At 50.0% G+C, this 27,000-nt stretch overlaps 1 protein-coding gene across 1 annotated transcript; it reads right to left on the bottom strand.

Annotated features, from left to right (window-relative positions):
* Nucleotides 1–1,874: 1,874 nt before the first annotated feature.
* Nucleotides 1,875–26,696, bottom strand: TSC22D2 (TSC22 domain family member 2). The gene is given in 10 exon segments (XM_079315109.1): nucleotides 1,875–3,364; nucleotides 4,721–4,772; nucleotides 11,839–11,910; nucleotides 24,260–24,317; nucleotides 24,320–24,352; nucleotides 24,355–24,427; nucleotides 24,429–24,481; nucleotides 24,484–25,284; nucleotides 25,287–25,379; nucleotides 25,382–26,696. Coding segments are annotated over 10 exon segments (2,238 nt in total). The 5' UTR covers nucleotides 26,172–26,696; the 3' UTR covers nucleotides 1,875–3,151.
* Nucleotides 26,697–27,000: the final 304 nt, after the last annotated feature.

The following is a 27,000-nucleotide window of genomic DNA, read 5'->3' as shown; positions in this document are numbered from 1 at the left end:
AAGGGCTCAGGGCTCTGGGCAGTCCTGCTGTTGCTGCAGGACTCCGTGGCTGTGCCAGCACAGAACTCGAGGGCTGTGGGAACGTTCAGGGTGCTCGGGACAAGCTGCGTCTCCCAAGGTCAGTAAATTGGTGTTTGGTGCGGCGCTGTGCCCGCAGTGGCGCCTGTGAGGGGTCACGGCAGCAGCTCCAGCGCTGCAGGGGCCTCCTGCACACACCCAAGCAGGAAAGCTGCAAACACCACGCTGGTTTCTTCCTGAAGCATCCCAGAGCAGCGCCCGAGTTAATTCCCCATGAGATGCAGTTATTGGGGCGGTTCGGGGCGCTGGTTTATTCCCGTGAGATGCAGGTATTGGGGCGGTTCGGGGCGCTGGTTTATTCCCGTGAGATGCAGGTATTGGGGCGGTTCGGGGCGCTGGTTTATTCCCGTGAGATGCAGGTATTGGGGCGGTTCGGGGCGCTGGTTTATTCCCGTGAGATGAAGTTTCTCGGCTGGTTCGGGGCACTGCCCGTGACCGCACCTGCGGCTGCTCCAGTGACGTCATCAACCACCTGCAACACACTCCTCAATTTTATTTTTTTTCAGTAACGCATCAGGAGGGGCACAAGGTTTCTTCCAGAGGCGAGAGGTGCCTGCAGTCCTTTCACAGCGGCTGGAGCGCACAAAGCGCGGCAGCCACGTCCCCGCCGTACCCGTGCCCGTGTCCCGCCCCTCTGCGCACACGCGGGTCCGGCGGCGGAGCAGCCCCCGAGCCGGGCGGGGCCGGGACAGGCGGCGGCGGCGCGGGCAGGCGAGGGGGCGAGGGCCCGAGCGACTCGGAACCGGTGCGAGGCGGCGGCGGCGGCGGATCCGGGGCTGCGGGACCGGGAACGGAAAGAGGAACGGGAGCGGGACAGCCCCGCCCCGCCCCACAGCGCCGCCACGCGGCCGCCACGGGCCCTGCAGGTGCCGTGAGCCACGGCCGGACCCGCTGGGGAAAAGTCCCTGCTCCAAATGGGGAAGGGTCCCTGCTCCAGGCGGGGGAGGATGTGCCTGTCACTGCCTCACAGCCAGAGCAGCCGTTCCGAGGGAGCAGAGCTGCCCAGGACTGTCCTCACGGGCTCAGTGACCCTCTGCTCCAGCACAGAAACAGTGACCAGCCCAAGCAGCTTCAGATGTCTCTGTCTCACTCCAAAGTGAACTGACAGTGCAGTGTGTCCTCCAGAGATGTTTTAATCAGCTACTCACCTGAGGGACTCTGTTCCCAGAAGTCCCCAGTTTGTCCCTTTTTCTCTTTCTTCACCAGCATCACCCCCCCCGCACAGCTGGAGCAAACCACTGATCACACTGGAGAGGAAGCACACACAGCTGCTGGAGTATTTTGCTTTCTCAGCTGTGTGCACTGAGCTCTCACCAGCAGTGCTCACAGCAGGCAGAAAACACCAATTCACACCTAAAGGCAACAGCATGTTGGTGTTCCTTCAGTGAGATTTTAATAAATGGTTGTGTAAACTGAGCTGAACTGATGCTTACCAGGAGGAGGAGATGCTTCTCAGTTTCTGGGACATGGACACTTCTTTGAGATCTGAAGACACCAAAACTTCAGTTTCCAGTGTTTCTTGTGTTTGGCCTTAGACATAAACCTGAGCAGGGTTAGAGCTCAGGTACTGAGCCCAGACGTTTATTTAGAGCAATCAGAGCAAACCCAAACCTCTCAGGCAGCCACTGCCAGCACCACAAGCTGCTTCTCCTATAAGAGAAGAAACCAGGCTGTTGCATGAGAAGTGGTAACCCTGGCACTGCTCTGCTCCTGCCTCACTAACTGCATTTCTCCATTTGGTTCAGAAAAGAGCTCCTGAGTTTAGTCACACTGCAACAACATCTACAGCCAAAAAATTCAACAAAACTGGTTTAATTTCAGAAAATGTGTTAAAATATATATATATATTTGTACATCAATTTGACACACTGCATTAGTTTACACAAATGATGGTCTTTCCTGAAACTGTATTTATGAAATGTACATTTTAATTTAAATACTCGGTATACACTGCATTTAATCTGCATGTTGCATTTATTAAATACATTAAATCTGCAATGTAACAAAACGTTTTCTGCATACGAAATTCAAAACACCATTTTAAATGAACAAAAGATGGCTCACTTCATTTATTTGTTTTAACAACTAGTGCCTAGCACACTAGCTTAGCTCCACCAACACCAGCTGTTCTTTCTCTTTATTGACATTGTTCACAGACTAGTACATATTACACTAAGAGTGCTGGATAAAAACATGAGGTACGGAAGTGGTTCAAAGATTACAGGTCATGCAGATCATGCGAGACAGCAAAGAAAGTTGTGAATGAGAAAACACTAAATAAAAAATACATAAAGAATGTGCATTATAAAATAAAAAAAAAAAAAAACCAACAAAACAAAACAAAAGGAAAAACCAACAACCAACTCAATTATACAGCTTTGCTTCTTTGGTTACAAAGTAGGTTGAACAATTTCACAGCTTTTTATTCCCACCCAAAAAACCAAACCAAAAACGAAATGTCAAAAAGCAGAGGAATCATGGCCCCTTTCTCTCTATTAGAAAGTAGAAACAGAAATGAGCAAAGTTTTCTTCATCAAAATAGCCCATCACTTATTTATTATATCACAAGGACTGGTGACTACCTGTACAGATGCACTATGGTCTTCATACTTACACTCTATACAAAATTTACATTCAAGCTGGATCTTTACTACCGTAAATAAATACCAAAGGTCAATCGCCATTAGTGTTAGAAATATGCCAGGATTCTTTGTTCAATTATTGCCTAGACGTCGTATCTATTAACGCAATCCCATCTATCGCTTTACCCATACAGACATTTATTTAAAAAAAAAAAAAATTCAAAAGTTCTGTGACATTGTTCATGTACATTATGAAAATAGCAGCCCTGTAATAAATAAAACAAATAAATGAAACTAACATAGGCAAATGTTACTTGTATGAACAGAAGAGTGGCTCTGGAGAGGAATTGTTGCTGCAGGCAGCCCGGGCAGAGCAGCAGGGCTGGGCTGGGCAGGGCAGGGCAGCGGGCACGCCCGGCCCGCGGGGCTGATGGATCGATCGGTCGGTCGGTCGATTGATTGATTGTCTAATACTGAGAGGCCGGGCGGGCTCAGGCCGAGGACACGTTGGGCTGCGCGGGCGGCGCGGGCGGCGCGGGGCCGGGCGGCGGCAGCTGCGACAGCTGCTCCGTGCTGGACAGCGACTTCAGCAGCGCGTTCTCCCGCTCAAGCAAAGAGTTCCTTTCCACCAGCTCCTTTATTTGCTCCTTCAGGACTTCCACCTCTTCTCTCACCGCGTACATCAAATGGCTTTTCACGAGATCCTGCAACAACAAGCGGGAACGGTCACACGGCGCAGACAACAGCCCAGCCAGGACCCGCCGCTGCTGCTGCTGCTGCTGCAGGAGCCTGGAAACGCTGCCCTCCTCCCCAAGCTGGGATCAAACAGCCTCTGAGCACAGCCCAGCCAGGACCCGCCGCTGCTGCTGCTGCTGCTGCAGGAGCCTGGAAACGCTGCCCTCCTCCCCAAGCTGGGATCAAACAGCCTCTGAGCACAGCCCAGCCAGGACCCGCCGCTGCTGCTGCTGCTGCTGCAGGAGCCTGGAAACGCTGCCCTCCTCCCCAAGCTGGGATCAAACAGCCTCCGAGCACAGCCCAGCCAGGACCCGCCGCTGCTGCTGCTTTAGGAGCCTGGAAACGCTGCCCTCCTCCCCAAGCTGGGATCAAGCAGCCTCTGAGCACAGCCCAGCCAGGACCCGCCGCTGCTGCTGCTGCTGCTTTAGGAGTCTGGAAACACTGCCCTCCTCCCCAAGCTGGGATCAAGCAGCCTCCGAGCACAGCCCAGCCAGGACCCGCCGCTGCTGCTGCTGCTGCTGCAGGAGCCTGGAAACACTGCCCTCCTCCCCAAGCTGGGATCAAACAGCCTCTGAGCACAGCCCAGCCAGGACCCGCCGCTGCTGCTGCTGCTGCAGGAGCCTGGAAACGCTGCCCTCCTCCCCAAGCTGGGATCAAACAGCCTCCGAGCACAGCCCAGCCAGGACCCGCCGCTGCCGCTGCTGCTGCAGGAGTCTGGAAACGCTGCCCTCCTCCCCAAGCTGGGATCAAGCAGCCTCCGAGCACAGCGCACCAGCCCTTGCTGGCAGCTCTGTCTCCAGCACTGTCACCCCGCTGGCACAGACACCATGCTCAGGAAAGCACCAGCGCTGACGCTGTGCCCTGGGGAATGGCTCTGTACACGGGCACTGAGGAGTACGAGAACCAAACCAACAACAAAGATTTTACATCATCAGAGGCAACAATCCAGCAGCTCTAACTGCAGCTGAGCAGCATGCTAAGTAAGGATGGCACACCTGACCCTTCAGAAAATCTTGGCTAGAATAACAGACTGAAATATGCATTGCATTTTCAGCACTCCTTCAAGTTCAATCATCTTGTTCATAGCAATTTGTAAGAAAATTAACTGAAAAATATCTCTGAGCTAACAGTAAAAGCAATAGTGGTTTGACACAGAAAATAGCAATAGTGGCTGACACAGAAAATCCTTTTTTCAATTGATGTTCTCAGTCTGGGCCACCTGCAGGGATATCACAGCCTCACAGAAACACAATACAGCAGGAAACTTATGCTCAGTGATGAACCACATGAATCCTGTTAGAAAAAACAATTTATATTTTACTTACCATTGCCTGTTCTATTTTGTTGTCAATGGCAACAACACTTGCACCAGATGCACTGTAAATACAAAGAGAAAAGTGGGTGAGTGGAATTGTGTCACTCAGGTAACACTGTGCACCTGCAGGGCTCCTGGATGCTGCTGTGGCTGAGGCTGAGTCAGGAATTCAGTGTACACTCCCAGGGGGAGCGCCGTGTGCCCCTCACCACACCCAGCTGCCCAGCACACAAGAAACACTGCTCCCTCAGCTTACTCATTTCATACTGGGCTTATGGCATCCATAACCATAAAAATGCATTACAATAAGCACTAAATCAACTGTTTTCATTCCTGGCCTCATTTTCCAGCTTTCTTTACTGAAGAAAATAAGAATTAATGGGATTCTTACCACTAGCATTATTTCTTCCAGACTGTTTTTATAAAGCAATCAAGAAAAAAATCCAGTTACAACACTTGTTCTGTGGACTCACTTGAGTCCACCTGCCAGGCCAGGAGCTCCTGGCTCAGGTGCCCCAGCAGGGCCAGGCACAGCCCAAGCCTGTGGCCACTTCCCAGCTCCAGGGAATGAATTCTCCTGGACTGTCTGACAGGGCACCATCCCAGGGCCACAGCCAGGGCCAGGCCTGCTGCACAGACACCCTGCTGCACACTGGCACATCCCAGCACACCCTGAGGAGGATATTCACTGTGCCATCAACACCCCAAACAGCCCCGAGTGCTGCAGGCTGGAAACGCAGCCCTCAGCAGGCAGGGTGTGTCTGCACAGAGCCCGGGCACACAGAGCCCAGGCACACGGAGCACGGGCACACGGAGCACGGGCACACGGAGCACGGGCACACGGAGCACGGGCACAGGCACACAGAGCCCAGGCACACGGAGCACGGGCACACGGAGCACAGGCACACGGAGCCCGGGCACACGGAGCACAGGCACACGGAGCCCGGGCACACGGAGCCCGGGCACACGGAGCCCGGGCACACGGAGCACGGGCACACGGAGCACGGGCACACGGAGCACGGGCACACGGAGCACGGGCACACGGAGCCCGGGCACACGGAGCACGGGCACACGGAGCAGCCCGGGCCACACGGAGCCCAGCACGGGCACACGGAGCCGGGCACACGGAGCAGGGCACACGGAGCACGGGGCACACGGAGCACGGGGCACACGGAGCACGGGCACACGGAGCACAGGCACACGGAGCACGGGCACACGGAGCCCGGGCACACGGAGCACGGGCACACGGAGCCCGGGCACACGGAGCACGGGCACACGGAGCCCGGGCACAGGCACACGGAGCCCGGGCACAGGCACACGGAGCCCGGGCACACGGAGCCCGGGCACACGGAGCACGGGCACACGGAGCACGGGCACACGGAGCACGGGCACACGGAGCACGGGCACACGGAGCCCGGGCACACGGAGCACGGGCACACGGAGCCCGGGCACACGGAGCACGGGCACACGGAGAGCACGGGCACACGGAGCACGGGCACACGGAGCCCAGCACAGGCACACGGAGCCCAGCACAGGCACACGGAGCCCAGCACAGGCACACGGAGCCCAGCACAGGCACACGGAGCCCAGCACAGGCACACGGAGCCCAGCACAGGCACACGGAGCCCAGCACAGGCACACGGAGCCCAGCACAGGCACACGGAGCCCAGCACAGGCACACGGAGCCCAGCACAGGCACACGGAGCCCAGCACAGGCACACGGAGCCCAGCACAGGCACAGGGCACACACCAGCCTTCCCCAGCAGCACCGCGGCTCCTGCTCTGCCCACACTCTGGTTCCTGTGCTCAGGAGCTGCAGCAGCCCTGCACAGCAGCCTGGCTCTGTGCTGCTCCCCAGCCAGCCCAGGTGGCACTGAGGGCAGCCCCTGGGCTGTGCCAGCCCCAGAGTGAGAGCTGCTGATAACACCCCGAGCCGTGGACGTGCCCATCAGCCCAGTGCAGCCAATGCAGGGGCTGCAGCCACGCTGGGAAACTCGCCTCCCAAATGTGCAACTCACCAAAACCAAGTGTTAACAAAAACACCCACTCGGGGCTTTTCACAGAGTATGGCAATGTGCTCAGCAGCACTGGTCACAGATGTGGAACACAGCTCAGCTCCTGAGCAGTGATACTGGTCACAAGTTAACTTCTGGGCTCCCACAGCACTGTCAGCACCAGCACTGGGCTGCTGCAAGCTGAGGCCACCAGGTTTGCACACTGAGGGAGTAACTGAGCCTCTCTTTCTGCTGAACCAATCTTAAAACCCAAACCAAAAGCGCTGAACACCCACTTCAGAAGAAATTTGTTGCAGTCTCCTACTGTCCTCTTTTACACCCTACCTATGGCAAACCTCAGAATAAAAGCTGTGTATAACTCATGCCAAGGGAAGTGTTCCTTCCACGTTGAATTAACGAGCACAGCAGGCAGGGGCTGGGACCTCTGACCCCACTCCCAGCCCCAGAGAAGCTCCACACCGGCACAGGCTGCCCCAGCCTGCCTACACCTCACATCACTTTCTAACAGCAAAAGAGGATTTGATGTTATGGCAGCACAAGTCCCACATGATTTTGTTCTTTATTCATCTGACAGTGCTCCTAACACCAAGCAGCTGCAGTGGGACATTCATGAGCAGAGTTCCCCAATGACAGCTACTCTCATGGCATATTCCAAATGTGCTGCCAAATCTTAATTTTGTACTTTTCTCAAATCCTAAACTCTTGACATCAAATTTCAGTTTGCATAAAAATGTTTTATCCCATGGCTGCAGAATGACATTTATAAACATAATCCAGTCCTTATGAAAAGGTCAGGAAGAAACTCAAAATATTTCTTAAATAAGTCTTTTTGTATGACTGAATGGGGAGAGTCTGACACATCCTGTGAGTGCACCATCCACTGCAGAGCCAATGCCTCAATCTGCAAATCCTGGAACTAGAAGAGGAGAGACCATTTAGCTCTTGTAAAAAAAATCTAGTGATTGCTCCAAGAGCTACAGAAGTCTGACAATTACTGTCAAAACTGAAAAAAATCCACATCAGTACCACAGGGCAGATGAAAGGGTGCTTTAGGCATGCAGTATTTGTTTTTAATAGCAAAACCCCCAGCTCACACTGAGCTCTGAGCCCACGAAGTGCCAGACAGACACACTGAACAGGGCACACTTCATTGTGACTGGGGCTCCCCAGTTAAGGGCATGCCACTGCAGGCTCTACCCAAAGAGATGCTGTACTGGTACAGCAAGCTCACACTAAGCCCACAAGGTACATGCCAAGATTTATGTCAGCAAAAGCACAAGACCCCTCGAGCAGTTTGTCATTCCCAGAGATGGATGGTGAACCCAGTGTTTTTTCTATCTTAAACACCAGGGAGACAAAACTCCGTTTTGTCAGAGAAATCTTCATTTCAGTGGTTTAAAAAAACCTCAGTGACTTTTGCTTCACCTATTAAATTCTCTCCACTGAAGTTCTCTCACTTCTCTTTTGGGAGGGGGAGCTGAGTGGGTGCTGCTGGGGCTCAGAGCTGGCAGGATCAAACCCTGGCAGCCCTTTCTGGCAGCAGCAGGGCTCAAGGGTTGAGGCAAGGGCAGCTGTGACTGGGATGCTCCAGACTGAATGGGCAGCTGCTGCTCCTGTGCAGCTCCTGCCTGCAAGCTGCTGTGCTGCCCTGGGCTTGCCCTGGGTCTGTCACAGCCCATTCCCTGCTGCTGCTGGCCACTCTGTGCTGCCCTGGGTCTGTCACAGCCCAGTCCCTGCTGCTGCTGGCCACTCTGTGCTGCCCTGGGTCTGTCACAGCCCAGTCCCTGCTGCTGCTGGCCACTCTGTGCTGCCCTGGGTCTGTCACAGCCCAGTCCCTGCTGCTGCTGGCCACTCTGTGCTGCCCTGGGTCTGTCACAGCCCAGTCCCTGCTGCTGCTGGCCACTCTGTGCTGCCCTGGGTCTGTCACAGCCCAGTCCCTGCTGCTGCTGGCCACTCTGTGCTGCCCTGGGTCTGTCACAGCCCAGTCCCTGCTGCTGCTGGCCACTCTGTGCTGCCCTGGGCTTGCTCTGGGTCTGTCACAGCCCATTCCCTGGCCACTCTGTGCTGCCATGCTCTTATCAGCTCCCTGCCGTGCCTGCAGCACCTGATAACAGCAGTGCTCTGGGCTGGGACAGAGGGCATTTCTCCACTGCAGGTGCCATGGGGCTCTGCTTTGGACCTGCACTGAAAATGGTGTTTGCTACTGCTGAGAAGCTCTTGCTTGCACAACACCAAGGCCTTTTCTGCTTCTCATGTCTTAATGTTAACTTGCTAATGGCCACAGGAAAATTTAACCCTCAACATCACCTCATATTCATGGGCACTAGGATCCATTTCAATTATTAATCCAGCAACTGCTACTGCACTCAGTGCAGTGTTTTCACCATTAATGTCATTAGATACAACTATCACCCTTCCAGAGACATGCTCTGAATTCCAAAACTCACCTCAAAATCTAGGTAAAGATTAAGAATCAAACTTCAAAGGTTATTTGCAGCTTGATTCATTCTGTATGCTTAGAAAAAGCACAGTGGTTCATTTTTAGGTATTTCACAGACCTCAGCTATACGTGTTTTATGCCAATACTGGATACACCAGGAATGAGTTATACAGAGCTACTTTGGCACAGACAAGCACTAGACTAGGTAATAGTGTTTCCCACTAAAATGAGACTGAAATCCTACTGACTGGATGATGTAAGCTAATTCTGAAGCTTTTCAGTAACAAAAAAAAAATCTGTGTTCAGCTGTATTAATCATTATCTGTACATGACTGTCCTAAGGAATTTCTTGACACCACGTTACTCCTCAAAAGACTCCCAGAATGCAGGAGTTTTCTTGCTTTTTAGATCCATAAAATGTATCACTGAAGCTGGTACAGCACCCTTACTGTGCAATCTCCCAGACTCAGACGTCCCCTTCTTAAAGCACATGCAGAAAGACCAACAGGTAAGATTGGCCTCCAGCAGCACCTGTGTGAGCAGTGTGCAGAAAACATCCCTGCTAGAGTGCCAGTAACAACCAGGATCTCCCTGAGGCTGGTTTCAGTGCCACCAGCACAACTCACTCTTCCTGCCACAGCGTGTCAGTGAAAATAAAAGAGTTTCTATTCACTGGAGCAGTTCAGCAATCTCTTGCTCTCTATTGCAGTATCATGTGGCTAGCTCTGCTGACTTCAGCAGGCCCCCAGAGACAGTTACTCACAGGGGAATAACCCATATTTGTTAGGAAAAATGCTAGAATTACACAGAAGGATTTCCAGTTTACACCAGTCTCCTAAGCCAAGCCCCCCAGGTTCAGGGCCCTCCTGAAGGAGCTGCAAAATGCAACTGGGAGTTGCAGCAGCAGACTCAGGGTGCATGAGCTGACTGTGTGCACAGCAGAGCTTTTTCTCTCCCAAAGCACAGGTGACAAAGGAAGCCCCAGACTTGCTCCTGGTCCAGCCCTGCACTCCCACTGATGCCCCTGGCACTCCCCACCAGCTTCCACCTGCACTTTGGAGCTGACAGCTCCTCACTTTCAGCCATACAGTGAAGGAAAGATGCCTAATGTGCCCTTAAAATCCAGTAACTGGGCTAAAAATGCAAAACCTGCAAAATCTTATCAAAAACTTTGGAATTTGAATGGATTACAAGTTCAAAACACGCATCAATTCCAATGAATTTCATTCTGTGTTCTCACAAATACCTGTTTTTACCACAAGGTGTTCACTGGCAAAGATGCAAGGTTATTTTAAAGGCAACCATTTACATTCTTCTACATGAATTTAATGTTCTTCTATATCCCACAATTCCAGCATTTGCTTCAGGCATTATACATAAACCTTGGATTTGTGAAGCCTCCATTTGATTTCAGGGTTTTTCTAATTAGCTTCCTCATCCTGAGACTTATTTTGAGGCATGAAAATAGAGAAACAGCTAAAGGCTCACCACAAAGTGACCTTCTGGTCTACAAACCAAATGTGTATTCTAAGCCCTGAAGTTTGTTCCAGTGAAATAACAAAGTCCTTGAAACCTAACTACCAACTCTGTTCCATAAATACAGGGAAGTGGCATCATCCAGAGCTTAAAGCAAAAAACATACATTTGTCCAACTTTCTGCTGAAAAAGGAAGATGTGCTTTGAAACTGAGCTTAACGTCAGCACCCCAGCATACAAAATCATTTTTTTAAAAAGAGCAGGACACTCAGCATTACTTATAACCTACATCATTGTGCAGTATACAAACTGTTGCCAAGCAAACTTTAAAGGGTTCAGTTGAGCTGTGCAAGTTGAGAAGCCTTTCAAGTCAAATACAGCCAGGACAGTGATGGAATGGTTATCAATACTTCAACAGCCAAACAAAATTTACATTCTACACAGCTTGTTAAGCAGAAGTTTTGACAAGCCAGAGCAGCACAAGGCATTAAATCACATTATCACTAGGATTTGACTTAATGCTGACAAAAAAAAATCCTTCAAAATCATTAAAGCACAAGAAAGAAACAGTTTGCAGCTAGTGATGAATTAGTAATGCACCTCCCTCAAGTCCTATCCATGCCAGATAAGACTGTTGCACTTCACTGCAGTTTCTCACCACGAGTTCAATGCTGACTCTGGAGAATGACTTTGTCCTTGTCACAGTTCACCTACGGTCCCCAGCCAGCTTTACTTGAGCAGAATGAAAGTAAGCCAGAAAGCTTATTTTCCTGGTTTAAAGATAGAAATATCTTAACTTTGCCAAAATTGCGTTTAAATGTAATATTTTCACAATGTGTTTTCTGATACAGGACTCAATGCCAAAAAGTTTCCTCTTTTGGAAAAGGAAACTGTAAATATTTTGGCAAAAGTCAGCTAAGAGCCAACTAGCATTAAACTCTGAGCTTACACATCATGTATGATACATGCATAATGGAAGGAGGAAGAAAAAAAGTCATGTCATATTTTAGTTTTCTGTTTCAGGACAAATACTTCACTTCCATGAGCACTTTCACCTCTCCAAACTACAGAAGGCCAGTGTGGAGTTCTGAACACAGGCAGCAGCTCTGTGCAAACACAAATGATGAGAAACTTGCATAGTGCAAAGCAGTTCATGCATACCTGAGCACGTATGCATTCCATATCAAGCATCCATACCTATCCCAGGGGGCCCTTGACTCCTGGAACTTGCTGAAATGGAACGCTTGGTAGAATGCAGCTGACGGATTCCTATGAGATCCAAGAATCAGACAGACACATTGAGCAGGGTACAGAGCAAAAATACCAACTCTCTTAATTCAACCAGCATTACAAAGTGAGTTAGCTGTCCAGACAGGCTAAACTAATGTCTGAAAGGCCCTACTGTTTTTATGGGTTTGCATTAAGGACACGAGGATCCCAAACAAAACAGGAATTCTCCAGCCCTATGGATTTTCAGGCTATGTCAAGCTGCTCCTGCACAAAGATGAGACTGTAAGGCAACCAAAGAGACATTTGCTGTGCTGGCAATGCTGCACAGCTCAGCTGACCCCCACCCTAATGCCAAACACACCTGAGCCCAAGAGACACCCTTGCCATGTTTGGTACATCCCACACTCCCTCTGCACACAGCAGCCAGTGTTTCCACCCTGCTCAGCTCCTGCTTTTACTCACACACATCATTCCTGCAAGGGGACTTGGGGAGCTCAGTGTGCCACACTCAAACTAGGACACACCAAGTTACAGCTGAGGAACAGAAAATGGAATGCCAGCTGCCTTTGTGAGCACCTTCAGAGCCCCTGACAGGGCAAGGGCAGGTGAGCAGAGCTCAGGGGCCACTTATAAATACAACTGCCTTCAAGATACTTTATTTCAACTGAAGTGCAATTACTGCATAGTAAAAATCACAAAAAACAAAAACACCACAGAATCAGAAATAATTCAATTCTCACAGCAGGTGTATACCAAAAATCTTGCAAGGATACTGGTATTTGTGTATCAGCAATGATCAGGAAATATCCGAGTTTAAAGAGTCTGTCAGCCCTTTTCCCACCTTCAGCACTGTACCCTTCAAAAAAAAACCAAAACAAAACAAATGCGAGTCTGGAATTTAGCTTAAAACCTGTCTGAGAAGTTGCTTGATGGAAACTGATAAACACCATCCTCCTATGCTGGTAGCATCCACTTTTCCTAAAGCCCTGCACACAACTCAACAAGCAATTACAGGAAGGGTAACACAATAGCTAAAGGACATTTGTGTAACAGGAGTTCACATGTGGAAAACAACTGGCATCTGCAGCTCAAGAGACACTCCTGTGCTGAAAGGAAGGCCCAGGCCAGGGCTCTCCTTTCCAGTGCAGCTGGCAGAGCATGCACAGTCCCTTCCACAGAATGGGGCTGAAAATAGAAACGTCCAAATTTACTTGCAGATATAAAGCCAAGTTGCTACTGCTAGGTATAAAAAGTGGTTTATAACCATACAGCATGTCTTCCATATAGCCTATTTTTATACTGATACCCTCTAACCTCTATATTTTTGTACTATTCTTAAACAAGCATCTGAAAAGATATGGACAAATTTTCCTTATTATATTCTCATTTGGAACCCCTACTGCTGAAATTGCTTTTGCATTACTTCAAACAAGTAAGAGAACCTTTTTTACTCCACAGCTATATATTTTAAAAATAATTACTGGGGTGTGTGCACCTAAACAGGAAAAGCAAATCCACAGAGGCAGCATGAATGATGCCTCACACGCAGATCTAAACTAGTAAGACTGAGTTTCAGCCTGCTGAGGCATCTGGTTTAACCATAAGATACAGTGAGAGGCCAGAGAATGCCTAAAAATGCCTTTCTGTTTGCAGAAACAACTGAGAAAACAGCTTACAGGAGCAGCAAACCTCACCTGCTGCTGCTGTGCCACAGCTGGCCCCAAAGCCTCCTGGCAGTGCCCAGGGGATGCAGGGGCAGCCTGGACCAAAGCAGACTGCCTGTCCCCTCCCTGGCTGACTGCCAGCCTGAGGCCAAGGTCAGCCCAGCCTGGGCAGGCTGGCACAGTGGAACCCAGAGCAGGAATGGCCCAGATGCTGAGCCAGGACAAAGCAACCACCTGTCCTTCCACAACAGGTACCCCAGAGCTTCTCCTCCTCCTCCCCCAAGGGGACACGGGCTGCATTTCATTCCCAGACTATGACAGACAACTAGTTTAGCACACTTAAACATTCAAAGTCTGTCAAGTGGCCAAAAGTGCCTCTATGTCTAAGCAAGTACTACAATACACACTGCATTTATGTCCTTTAAAAGCTCATGAATGCCAATATTCACTATTTACTCCCATGCTCTGGTTTCTAAGAACAATTTTAACGCAACAGGAAATTTGATCCAAATTTAAAGAAGAGCTTACTCAGTTCTCTGAATGCCCAGGAGATCCAGCTGTCCCTTTAAAAGGGAGGCTAAGACCTCATCCCAAGGCTCAGGTCACAGTAGGAAATGTATCCTCCCACTGCCATTCTTCAGGACAATATGCCAAATACAAACTTCATCCTTGAGAGCTCTGTTTGGTAGAAACCATGCCTGTGAAAGCTGGCAAATCATCAAGTATACAGATAAATGCCTTTTGGTTCAAGTAATGATACTGGCTTTGGACTGGCTATCAGCCCCACGGACAGTGGCTGCCACACAGATGCCTTTCTAGCAGCAACCTCCTTTGAAAGAAACAGTAACATCGTTGTTCATGAACAATTTCAATCTTCAAAATACTGACCAACCTCAGCAATTGAGGGCAACAGCAACAAGAAAAATACAGTAAAAAAATACACCATTTCCCCCCAAATATAGAATTTGTACCACCTCAGACAGTTCTCTCTCAACCTCACTTTACTTCCTTTAGGTTTGAAATGATGCTAAACATTCACATGACCTAAGCACCTGTCTTTGAAGAACATGAAAACAATAGGTCAGACAATCCCTGCTCAATGCCTCCAAGGAAAACCAAACGAGAATACAAGCACATATTTATTACCCAGACAGCAGCAAGCACACATGGGTGACCTTCACAGAAGATCACTCCAACCACAATTCCTTCTGAGAACAACTAACAGGTTTCATATAGGAAGCCCCAGGAGGTGTGACCATGCCATGAGCTGAGCTTTTAATGCCACCTTGCATGACATTTTTGCTGGCAGGAGCCTGGCTCAGCAAAGGCAGTCCCCCAGTGGCACCTGCTGAGCACAGGTGGCTCCCTGTGGAGGGATCACTCACTCTGCAGGGCTCCCAGGCTCCTCCAAGTGTGGCATGGCAGACTCTGACCCACTGCTTGGGCACTGGGCACACACCATCTCCACACCTGCAGATGGTCTGCAAGCACTCTGCACAGCAGGAATAGAATTCAGGAAGATCTTGCTCAATTGGAGCAATGGTCTGAAATAAAAAGGGTGCAATTCAATAAGGATAAGGGGGGAAGCAGAAAGCTCTGGCAGCAATAACCAGCTGCACAAGTACAAACATGAGCAGCTGACTGCAATTCAACAGAAAATAATCTAACAGAATTAAAAAATAAAAGCCTTGCAAGGATGTCACACCTCTACACAGGAGGTGCAGAGAGTTACAAATCTTGCTTCCTTCAGCCTGAGCCCTTAGCAGCAATGCATCAGCAGGATGGGGAAGGCAACAGCAAGCTCCCAGCTCCCATCCTGTGCAGAGATGGAGCAGTGAGCATTCTGCCCAAAGTGCTCTCCAGTCACATTTATCAAAGAATCACACCAGTGGAACTTTGGGCATCTGTGTTACTGCTGCAGAGACAGAACTGAATCAAGGACTTGGAGAAAGAAGTGATTCAAAGATACCTTGAAGAGGGAATCAGCAACCAAACACATTGAGCCTTTCTAATACCACAATTACTAGTGAACAGGTAAGAGACCCAGCAGTAAGGGAAGCAGTCTGAGCTCAAGAGAACTGCCACCACACACCGTGAGTCTGTCCTAAAGGACAGCAAACTAACCCCTCCTCAGGGTCTGAGGTTTCTAAAAGACTGGATGTAGCTCTAGCCAGAAGTGCTTCAAACCCATGGTAGTTTTCAGCTCCCAGTGCTCCCCCAAAAAAGGCTGTTTACTGACTGGGGTGCTGGCTGTGATCTGCAAGGGGGACTCATCACAGCTGGTCCCAAAATTACAGCACTTGGCAGGGTTCTCGTGGCATCTGGATGAGGGACTTGATGAGCATTTGATCACAGTTTATCAGGGAACTCACAGCACAGTTCATGGCATTTTGAGATGATGTTTACACTATAACAGAATTCCTTCCTTCTCCTTTTAAAAAATATTTCACTTTATTTTTAGCACCTTCTATTTAAAGCAGCTGCAACTGTTTTCTTTCATAAGACTCAATCCACAGAACAGTAACTGGAGCACAAAGTTTGCAGGAGAAAACTGAGTGAGGGAGTCAATGCAAATTAAGGGAGGGAACATCTCAAGCTCTGAAGTGATGTGCTTGACTGCATGTTCTGTTCCTTAAAGCCACTAAACTTGCTATATGTACCCTGAAAGATCAGCAAGACTCAAAAGCTTTAACACCCAGTTTTTAGGTGCATTCTAGCTGCAGATAAGAGGAAAGGCTGACTCAAGGACCAACCTACATGACAGGTTTTGAGACAGTGGCTCTCTAACACCAGAATGAATTTAAAGGGATTTCACAGGCTACTACAAAATAAAAATATTTTAACAGCATAGAGAAAGCACACTGCAGGGAACTGATCTTCACTGATAAACCAAAAGCAGCAGCCCATACTTCTTCATCTTGCTCTCAAAAGAAGATTTGGCAAATAACTTCCTGCAGTGACTAGACTGGAAGTGTCCTATGGAGAAAGAAATGCAGAGAATTGTCTCAAATACACAGAGTATGAAGTCTGGCAGAGGCATTTCACTGATCACTTGCCTGCTCTGTGAATCACTGGCATCAGCCTTCCCCTGCTCTCACTGGGCTTGAGTATTTAAAAACAACACCAGGAGTATTTTTCAACCCCTGCCAATGCTATTACTTGTTTTACGTAATTATGTGATTTTAATAAATAATAAAAAAATAATTAAAAATGTTTCATTATTAACTGTACTGGATAATAACCACATACTAGTTCTGAAGGAGCTTTGCTGAAGAGCTCAATAGTGAATTCCAGTATGACTAGTTAATACTAATCACAGAAAGAATACAGCAATCCTTTAAGTATCTTGTTACTCATCATTTCACCATTTGAGCTGCAGCTCAGATCTCTGGAGTGCAGTTCTCTTGGGCCCCAGAGATTGCCCCCAAGCCTCAGAGTGCTGCACACACCTGTGGCCACAACAGCTTTATGGTTCCAGGACACAGGGATGACCCTTTCCATCCTCCACACCTGTCCCAGGCAGGCACACAAGGCTCCTCCTGTCCCAGCACTGCTGCAGACACATTAATTAACAGCACCTGCTAATGAAGCACAGCCCTTCTGTGAAGGCTGGCAGTCAGGCTGAACCTTAATTACATCATCTCACAAACTGTGTGAGGACTAAAGTGAGTGCTTCTGTTCTTAAATCAAAACATGTAGCAAGTGTAAGGTTTCTTGTACTGATGATTTGTCTTCTCACTGGATACAGTCAACCTTCAGCTCTCCGAGGGAGGAGAGAGAACAAAGCAGTTCACATGATGCATGTGATTCCAGGAAAATAAATCTACAGCTAATCACATTTTCAGAGAGAAACTTAAGGATCACAAGCGATAACAACAATGCAGAAAGTCTGCCTGATCCAGCCAGGGATTCTTGCCTCTACCAAGCAGCTTTCAAAAAAAGCCAAGCAAAACTCACCAATATTATCCACATCTGAGTGAATTGAGACAAGTAAAAAAAAAAAACCCAACAAAACCCCCCCAAAAGTTTCATTGAGAATAACACCCATGGTCTCAACAAGCCAAGATGCTCTCCTGGAAATGATCCCCATTCAAGAGAGCAAGCTCTGAGGGCTCCTCCCCAGCAGGCCCTGATATGCTGGCATGAAGGAGGAAGACAAATACTACATTCAGTATTTAGTAAATAAGAAGATCCACATTTGCTAGTATTGCACTATAGATCCAAAAATCTGCAAACCTCCTCAAAAATACTGACTTTTATACAACATGGCTGGTAAAGGCATGTATTTGTATGTATGAACATGTTATTGAAGATAATCAGGCTCCTGCTGCCAGTGATGCCCACAACACCTGATTTTATCAAACACAGGGATGAAGGAAAAGCTGCCTGTGATTTCTGGTGAAAGTGGCCCTGCATAGTGGAACAAGGCTTGAACACTCATCCCCAAACAAAACCGCACTAAAACCAGATTTTTTTTTTTTTCTCCCACTAAATTGCAGTGACAACTCTTTCAGCTATTTCAGTCATCTATAATATAAATGGCTCCTGGTATTTTGACAGGCAAAATATTCAGTATCTTTGGGGGGAAAAAAAAGAATGGATAAAATAGTTTCAAGCAGACTCAGACAAATCCCACCTGTCCTATTCATGTGATAATGGTCAGGAATGCATTCTATGAGCTAACGTTTCAAATTACACTTAGCTTTAAAAAAGATATTAGATTCCTAGGCCATGGTTATTTACACAGTATATTATAAATCTGTCTGCCTTCCCACACCATTTACAAAGTCTCTACCACTCAAGTTTCAGCCAGCCTGTGCTGTCAGTGAGTGGGTCATCACTTGGTTTACAAAAAAGTATCTTTACAAATGCATTTGTGGGGTTGGTCAAGGTATTTAGAGGCTTTGCACCCACTGAAGAGTGTCCTACATAGGAGACACTTCCAGGAGCTCTCATCTACACCCCTACAAAATAGCCAAAGTAACTCGATGGAGAAGCAAGCAGAGTTTTAACCCTGATTTCTGAGCACCCTGTAAGGGATCCTGAATGTGCCTGAGACGGGTGCAGAAGCGTCAGTATCCCATCTCCCTGGCAGGACTCTGCCCTCGCTGCCCGGGCGAGCTGCTGGGCTGCAGCAGCCCCAGTGCAGCAGGGAGGGATGCTGCAGGCAGCCGCCCCTGCAGCTGTGCCACATGCCAGAGCACCTGCAATCTCAGAGCGCACCAACCCGCCAGCTGACAGTGCCACCTGACACCTCTCCAGGCACTAGTTAATACTGCCATCCTCCCTCTGCACTGACAAAAGCACTCCAGCAAGCTGTCACCATCAAATGCACCCTTCACAGCTTCAAAGGCAGAACAGATATCACACTCTTGGACTGATTTTGCTTTGCTTGACAAAGAAAATTAAGACAAGCATCCAGCTGTCCTTCACACGGCCAAGTAATTCACCTGCCCTGCCTGAGTAAAAATAGATTATCCCATAAGGCAAAGATTTCCTGGCACTTAATACACATTTGTGTTTATGAAGTGTGAAGTTTAAAGATAGAATAATTTTCAAGAGGAATGAAAGTACAACCTTACTCTGCACTTCAAGTGACCTCTTGCGTCTGGACAATCTTCTCAGAAGACAGTGGCTTTAGCAGTTACTATAAATACTTCTATCTTTATACTTTGTCAAATACAGGAATAAAAGCAGACACCTGTGCCTGACAATCTTGATTTATTGAACAGAGCCATCCAGATGCACTTTAGCAGGAGGAGTCTCACAGAAGTTTCTTAAGGAATCATTGCTGACACATAAAGCACAAACAAGGTTTGCCCTTCTCCTGAGCAGCAGAAACTGCCAATTGCCAGCTTTAAAGCAGGAAAATTAATATACAGCCTCAACATGCCACAGGCTGATAACTCAAACATCCAGCAGAGCAACAGGGAGCAACTTCCCTTTACTATAGTGTCACCTGAAGCCATAAAAATTATCAGCATCTCCCATAAAAATGCAGCCTCAGAGGACTTCCAGCCCTTCTGGAGTCTGAGAACAGTTTGGTAGTCCTGCTTATCAAAACAGCCAAACACTTCATATTCAGTTTTGAACAAGAAGTTTAAAACAGCTTCCATAAAACATATGCTGTTATTTCTGCCAGAGATCTCAGCATCCAGAATCAGCTATGGAACACTTGCACTCTTCTATAGACATGAGGAAAAAAGGAACCCCCAGCAGCTGAGCACACACTTGGGAGTCTGAGGTACAGTGAACCTCTCCCGTCAGGGGCTGGTCACTACAGTGTGAAACAACACTGAAACTCTATCAACTGTGAATTTCTTTAAGCTGTTTTCCGCCCCATTTTCCCTCCCCTTTAATAGGCTTTCTACCACCCAGAACTGATGCAGTGCTGCAGTTGCCTTTGATAATTTTAAGTTAATTTTATAGAAAGTGCAGCAAGCAGTGAACATAACTGGAGTTTGTTTGCATTAACCATTGTTTGCTGCCTCGAGCTGCAGCACCACTCCAGAGTGCCAGCTCAGGTTTCCAACCGTGTGTCAAACCAAAGGTTCTCCAGGCTCTGGAGCCTGTCTGTCCAGGTTTCACTCTTGCTTCCACACACTGGCAAACCGACCTTCAGGGGAGGCTGAGAACAAGACTGCAGCGTGTAGGACAGCTAAACCCCTACAGAGTTTACCCGTGTGCCCCAGCTGCAGGGCTGCCCCCAGCTGCAGGGCTGCACACCCCGGTGCCCCAGCTGCAGGGCTGCCCCAGCTGCAGGGCTGCCCACCCGTGTGCCCCAGCTGCGGGCTGCCCACGCCGTGTGCCCCAGCTGCAGGGCTGCCCCAGCTGCAGGCTGCCCACCCGAGTGCCCCAGCTGGCAGGTCTGCACACCCTTTTGCCCCAGCAGAGCTGGCCAGGCTGCAGGGCCCTGCAGATCGGCTCTCTGGCAGCTCTGCTGGCCAGCTCACAATTGCAGCCATATCATCAGCGCTGCTGGAACGCTGCCCCACAGCCAGGCTCGCTTATCTCTGCACAGTGATCTACACTCTGCTCCTTTTCCAGCAGCCCCAGCAATACTTTACACCCAAAACCCTGCCAAACATGTAGGAGGGCTTGAACAGCTTTCTCAGTAACATTCTTTAACAGAAGCAACATATTTCTTTTCCCCAAGAGCCAAATAAGTTATTAAAGCCAGATGAAAAATTCTGCTTGTCATTAAAAATTGGTGTATACATGGGCATAAGGGTAAGCAGAGCACCTGACAAACACAGATAGCAAAATCCTCTCAGGTGCTCTAGCTGCCCTTCCTCCAAAATAATTAGTACTAGTGCTGAAGTTCAACAAAAGAAGAGTCAGAGCAATTGTGAGACCTAGTTCTAATTGTGGTTTTACGCAATTAGTATTTTTCAGGCTCCCAGTTTGAGGCAGCAATATCCACACTGCCTCAGTACTAGTTCCTCCATCCTTTAATACTGCTGACATTTACTTTATTTGCAGCCACATTTAAAGAGAAAAACAAAATAATACTCCGTTATGCTGGAAATATTTCATAACTTTCACACAACGACTTTTCCTTTTTAACAGCTTAGAAATTTGGACACATCAACTGAAATACTGGCTTGCTTTTCAAGGAAGGTGTGACACACCAAAGGCTTTTTCTTTTTCATTCTTTTGGACCACCTATCCACCCTTTCTTCCTCACCCAGACAAGACTTCCCAATTAATTGATTCTTCATTATTCATCAGGTCAATGCAAGAAACCACAGGTTTTTACAGACTACTGTCAAAGTGCACTGGGCTATGGGAACAGGAAATTAAAAGTCTTTGGGCAATGGCTTGGAAGAAAGTAATCTATAAGCATAGCTCTCTTTATATATCAGGCTAGATCACCTCCACCCCGATAACCTTAGATGATGTTTAATTTAAAACAGCAGACTATAAGACAGAACTAGTACAAAACACCTTTCTTCAGAAATACATGAACTGACCGACTTTTTACATCATGTTGACTGTATTGCTGACATGCTGCTTTCAAATTATTTCCATCTTAACTATTTTACCTTTAAAATAGTTCCTCTTCATATTCAGAGTGGTGAGCGACTTTCCATACAAATCCAGGGCATGGAGAGCTATACAAAAACTACTCCTTGAAGAGTCAACTGTTCAACAAAGTATGTGCAAATAGTGAAGTAGAGCTGAAGGTGCCAGAAAATAGCTGCCTACACCTCGAGCCCCCTTTCAGGATTGTTACACATTTGCAGTAAGGAAGACAGAGGAAAATGCTTTCCACAGATTTATAGCTTCTATGACCACCAAGTAACCTCTCTGAACTGAGCTGTGTGCTGACTTCCTGGAGCTGCCAGCACAAACCGTGACTCATGATGTATCAGCTCCCTCTGTGCCTTAATAGCTTTATCAGTGTCAACCCCCAGCCCATTAACGACACTTTAAGGGCTTCATTAACTATTTCACCACTGATTCCAGCAGATAAGGCAGCTGGGCAAAGCCCATGGGAGTAGTGGCAACATTCAAATGGCTGGAAAGAAGAAAAAAGGAGGAGCAAAAACACAACAGCAGACAAGCAGGAGACAGCTTTACAATAAAGCCTTCTGAGAGAGAAAAGCAAATAAAACCAAGTGGTAAAACAGCCTGAACAAACTGCTAGGTTTTCATTCTCACCTTTCTCTGTCTGAAGCCATTGGAAGCCAGGCTACTGCTCGAGAGAAGCAAAGAATAATCTTTGATCTACTCCCTGTACCTGTCTCCTGGGAATGTATGAGGTCTGGGTCCATTCAGGGAAGCCTTCCTGCCTTACCAGGATCACCTTCCCATACGAGTGCCGCTGGCTTTCTGACAGCCCAGCACACTGCAATTTTATCACCGAGTGCAGAAGCTGACAAATGACACTCCTTCACTGATAACCAGACATTTGTTTCTCTACTGAACACCACAGCACGGCCTCTCAAAAAGAGCACACTGCATCCAGACACCATTTCTACTTCTTACCCATTGTTCTCAGTAGCAAAGTGTCTGAAAATGCCTCTTTAGACATGAACACCATGTAAAGCACCACTGCAAGGTGGCAACTTCAAGGACTAAACTAGGAAACTAACTTTAAAAATCACGGTTCTGATAAGAGCACCAAAGAACTGACTCACTGGAGTGCTACACAAAGTTAAATGCCCCTGATGTGAATAAGCAGGATGAGTTTTTTCTCTGTCTTAAACAGAAGTGATTCACTTGCCACAGATAATAATGTTCACTACCACAATTTACATTAAGCATTAAAAGCTATGAAAAACAAATGCAAAGTGCATTCCTTTCTTTCTGATATATGAATCAACAGAATGATTAAACACTGGACAAATAATCTCAAAAAACACTTGAGTGATGAAAAAACCCACCACCTTGAAACCTAACCTTAATTGCACAAGGTAGTTTGTCAGCCAGGTTAGCAATCCTCTTAAGGTAGGCAAACTTCAAGCAAATTTTCAACTTTGAAACTTATTCTTGTCAGTCCTTCACCATTTTAATCAGAACCAGCACAGGTTTCTAAAGCACAGCTTTTCCTTGCAGAAAAGCACAGCAGCTCCTTTCTCAGACACAGCCAATGCTCCAGCCAGCACAGGCCTGCATTAGACCAGCAGCCTGAACTCTCCAAATACCCACTCTTGAGGTGCTCTCTCCACCACTGCAGCCCAACCCCACAGACACAACTGCTTCACTAAAATGTGCTCACAGCAACACTGAATACACCTTAATGGCTGTGCTGTCCCAGGGTGAGGAAAGACCTACAGAGAATTCGCCACAAGACCTGCTCCACATGGCCTAATTGCCTATTTCTAAAAAACAAGTGCCACACGTGTACTCCCTTCCTCCAAACTGCAGCAATCCTGACAGTCATGTTGGGACTTCAGCTGAGTGCTCCAGCATTGCTCCATTCTCCTTCCCCTCAGTGGTTTTTGGCCTGCAGAGCAGTCTGATGTGTCCTGTGGCACAGCAGCCACACTCCCACTCCCTCGCAGGAGTCTGCTCACACACAACCCCTCTGCTACAACTCACAGCTCCAATTCACTTCCCAATTTAAAAAACTCACTCTAAGGTAGGACTTGCCACCGTGTCCACATCTTAGCCCAAGTAGTGTCTGTTTTCTCAATACAAAGGACCATTCTCCGCACAGCTTCCCTGCATACACATTTGCACACACATCAAAGTCCAAGCACTTTCCTCACTACTGACACTATAAAGTGTTAACTCCCGCAGCAAGATAAAAATCAAGGATCTGGGTTAAAAGCCCTGAGATAGCACCACACAGATTGAACACTGCAATACAGTATCGCTTTAACCCAGTCACTGAAGTGTTTTACAATGCATTCAGGAAAAAGGAGAGAACGGCCCTTCCACATCCTGAGCCACTCTCTACAGAAAGACAGCTTTCAGTCTTTGATTTTGAAGAGGTCCTACTGTTTGTGCATTAAGCAATTTCCAGGATACCTTGTACCCCATTTCGTGACAAAAGTAATCGCACTCGCACCCTGCAAAATACAAGTACAATTCAACCGCTGGCCTAAATACTTTGCTATGGTTGTGCCCTTAAAATAAAAACAGTCCAGGTGAACCTCAGCATGACCTTCTGAAAATATGAATTTACAAAAAAAAACTTGAAATAACTTGAAAGTTGACTTTGTTTCCCACTAAAAATACAGTTCTTTTTTATGTCATTATAAAATAATTCATACCTGTCTTCATCACCATCAACAGGAATGGATATGCCAAAGACAGAGCTAGCAAGACTGTCATTGGAGTACTTGCAGGTAACTGAAGAGGATTGCTAGAGTGTCTGGAATGGGAGGCTTCACAAGAGGTTTATTTTCAGCTATAAGAGAAAGTGGTGGCTGAGGTAGGGGGTTCCGATTTTCTTCTAGTCTCATCGATCTGGCCTGCTAAGGACTGGGCCTGGTCTGAAACTGTCCGAGGTTGGCCTGAGGCAGACTGGCGGGGGCACCGGGCGCTCCCTGCATCATCGAGTGGGCGACGTGCTGCTGGGCCGCGCCAGGGCTTCTGCTGGCAGCAGGGTGGCTCGTCAGCTGGGACTGCACCAGCGTAACGGGGACGTTTGGCAGGGTAACAGAAGCGGTGGTGGACACACTAGGCACGCTTGTAGCAGGCACGGCCGCAGGCACGCTCTGAACTCCGGGGAGCACGGCATGGGGAGCACCGGGCATGGCCGGCACTTGGCCGCTTCCCCCCATCGGGAGCTGAGCGGCAGACTGCTGCTGCACGACCCCCGAGTGCCCAAGGGCCGGCTGCACCACGCTGCCCGGCTGAGGGACGCCGGGCTGGCCGCCCTGCAGCAGCCCCGCTCCCGCTTCGCCGGGCTGCGCCGCCGCTCCCATGGCGGGCGCCGTCTGGCCCCCCACCTGCCCCACGGCAAGGCTGGAGGCCGCAGTACTGGGAGCAGAGCTTGTGGCAGCCTGCTGAATAGCTCCTTGAGACTGCATAATTGTCATGTGCTGCATGTATTCAGCCTGCCCAGGAGGCTGCGTCGGCAGTAGATGCACTGGTGGAATCTGGGACTGAGAATAAGCAAATTGTTGAGGCTGAGTCACTGGTATGCTTGCCTGCTGCACCTGCTGCTGGGCCACAGGAATGCTTGACTGCCCTACTGTCACATTTGGAGGTGCCATGCCTTTCCCGTTGGGTCCAGCCTGCGAAACACCCTGTGGATTTACCTGTGGCTGTGGCTGCTGCGGCACTATCATTGCTGACTTGCTCCCAGAGCCCCAGAAAACACAGGCTGAGCAGCACTCTGAGGCACGGCCCCACCTACGGGCTGCTGCGGCTGCTGCTGTTGCCCATGACAAAACTAGGGTTGCTGTAGAGAGGACTGGTTATTTTCTCTGTCTGAAGCAGCTGTGACACAGCAGCCAGGGAGCTGTCAGCTATAGAATCGGGCCATGGGCTGACGCCGGCACAGCCGAGAATCACAACAGAACCTCCTGTGGCACCGAGGCCACTGTCCCTCTCTTGAGCAGCCTGTTCGAAGGTGCTGCTGTGCCTAATGCAATCTCCAGTCCTGCCCAGAACAGCAGCACCGTCCGAGTCCCGGTCATAGTACTCCATACACGTCCATCGGCCTCGCCTGTAGGGCTCCCCGGTACCGTGGTCCAGCTTGATCACCCTGAAGCGTGAGCTGCAGGCGGCAGCCGCCGTCTGAGACATGGCCCCGGGGGCGGTGGGGCCTGCGGGGGGCACGGCAGCCTGAGCACCGCTGCCTCCCCCCACAACAGTGCCGGGGGCAAGGGCGGGCAGGGGCGCAGCCGAACTCTTGGGCACGGCCCCCCCGTTGGGGCCTGCGGCCGCCCCGGCCAGCTGCCCGTCCAGAGCGAGATTGGGAGAGACGCTGCTGGGAGTTTCGGCCTCGCCCACGTTGTTGAGAGTCTCTTCGGAGGAGCTCCGCTCGCAGACGTCCTCGGGGCCGTAGTCGGTGGCTCGGGAAACATCGAAGATTTCAGAAGACACGTCCTCGGTGCGGGACTCGTCCGGGTCATCCAGGCTCTCGGTGTCCTCGGTGATGCTGCTGGCCACCTGCGCCGTGGTCACGCTGGTGATCTGGAAGCAGCTCTTCTTCTTGGCCGGCATCTTGGACATGTTTCCTCCGCAGGAAGGGCTTCGGCCGGCCGCGGCGAGGCGAGCGGGCTGCTGGGCCGGGCTGTCACGGCGAGCCGGCCGGGCCCCCGGCGCTACCGTACATCCTGCGGCGGCTTCCTGCGGCGGGCGGGGGGCGGCGGGGCTCCTCTCTTCCTCCCTCTCCGCAGCCCTCTTCCCGCGGCCGGGCCTCCTCCTCCTCCTCGCTGCCGCCGCTGCGAGCGCCCCGCGGCTCCCTGCGGCCGCAGCAGCGGGCCCGCGGCCCGCCCCGCGCGAGGGGCCCCGCGCTGGCCGGGCGAGGCCCGGGCGGCCCGTGTCCCCCCCCCCGCTGTCTCCGCGCTCTACCTGGAGACCAGCGCCAGGCGCATCCTGCTCGCAACCGGCCCGCGGGCTCGCCCCACGGGCAATCCCTCGCCGCGGGCGGGGTGCCGGCGGCGCGGCGGCCCGGGCGGCGGCGCTGAGCGGCCGCGGGCGGGCGGCCCCGCTGCGCTGCGCCGGCCCCGCAGCTCCCGGAGCGCGCTAGGGCCGCGGCTCCGCTCGCCCAAGATGGGGCTCAACTTGTGCGCTGCACCCTGGGAGCGACGCGGCCACGCCCCCGGCGGGTGACGTCACGGCCCGGCGCACAGCGGCGCGGCGCAGCGCGGCGCGGGGGTGGCGGGGGAGCGCGGCCTGCGGGGGACAGTTGGGACATGGCGGCGCGCGCCGCGTTCCCCCCTCCCACCCCGGAGGTTGGTCGCGCCCGGCCGCGCGCAGCCCCGGCCCGGAGGCGAGTGCGCGGCGGGTGCCGGAGAGCGCCCTCGTCGGGCAGGGCTGGGCAGCGCAGGCTGCGGAT

The sequence above is a fragment of the Erithacus rubecula genome (assembly GCF_903797595.1).
Source record: "Erithacus rubecula genome assembly, chromosome: 11".
Lineage (NCBI taxonomy): Eukaryota > Metazoa > Chordata > Aves > Passeriformes > Muscicapidae > Erithacus > Erithacus rubecula.
Note: the sequence above shows the minus strand (reverse complement) of the source record. Positions and strands in the feature narration are given on the sequence as shown.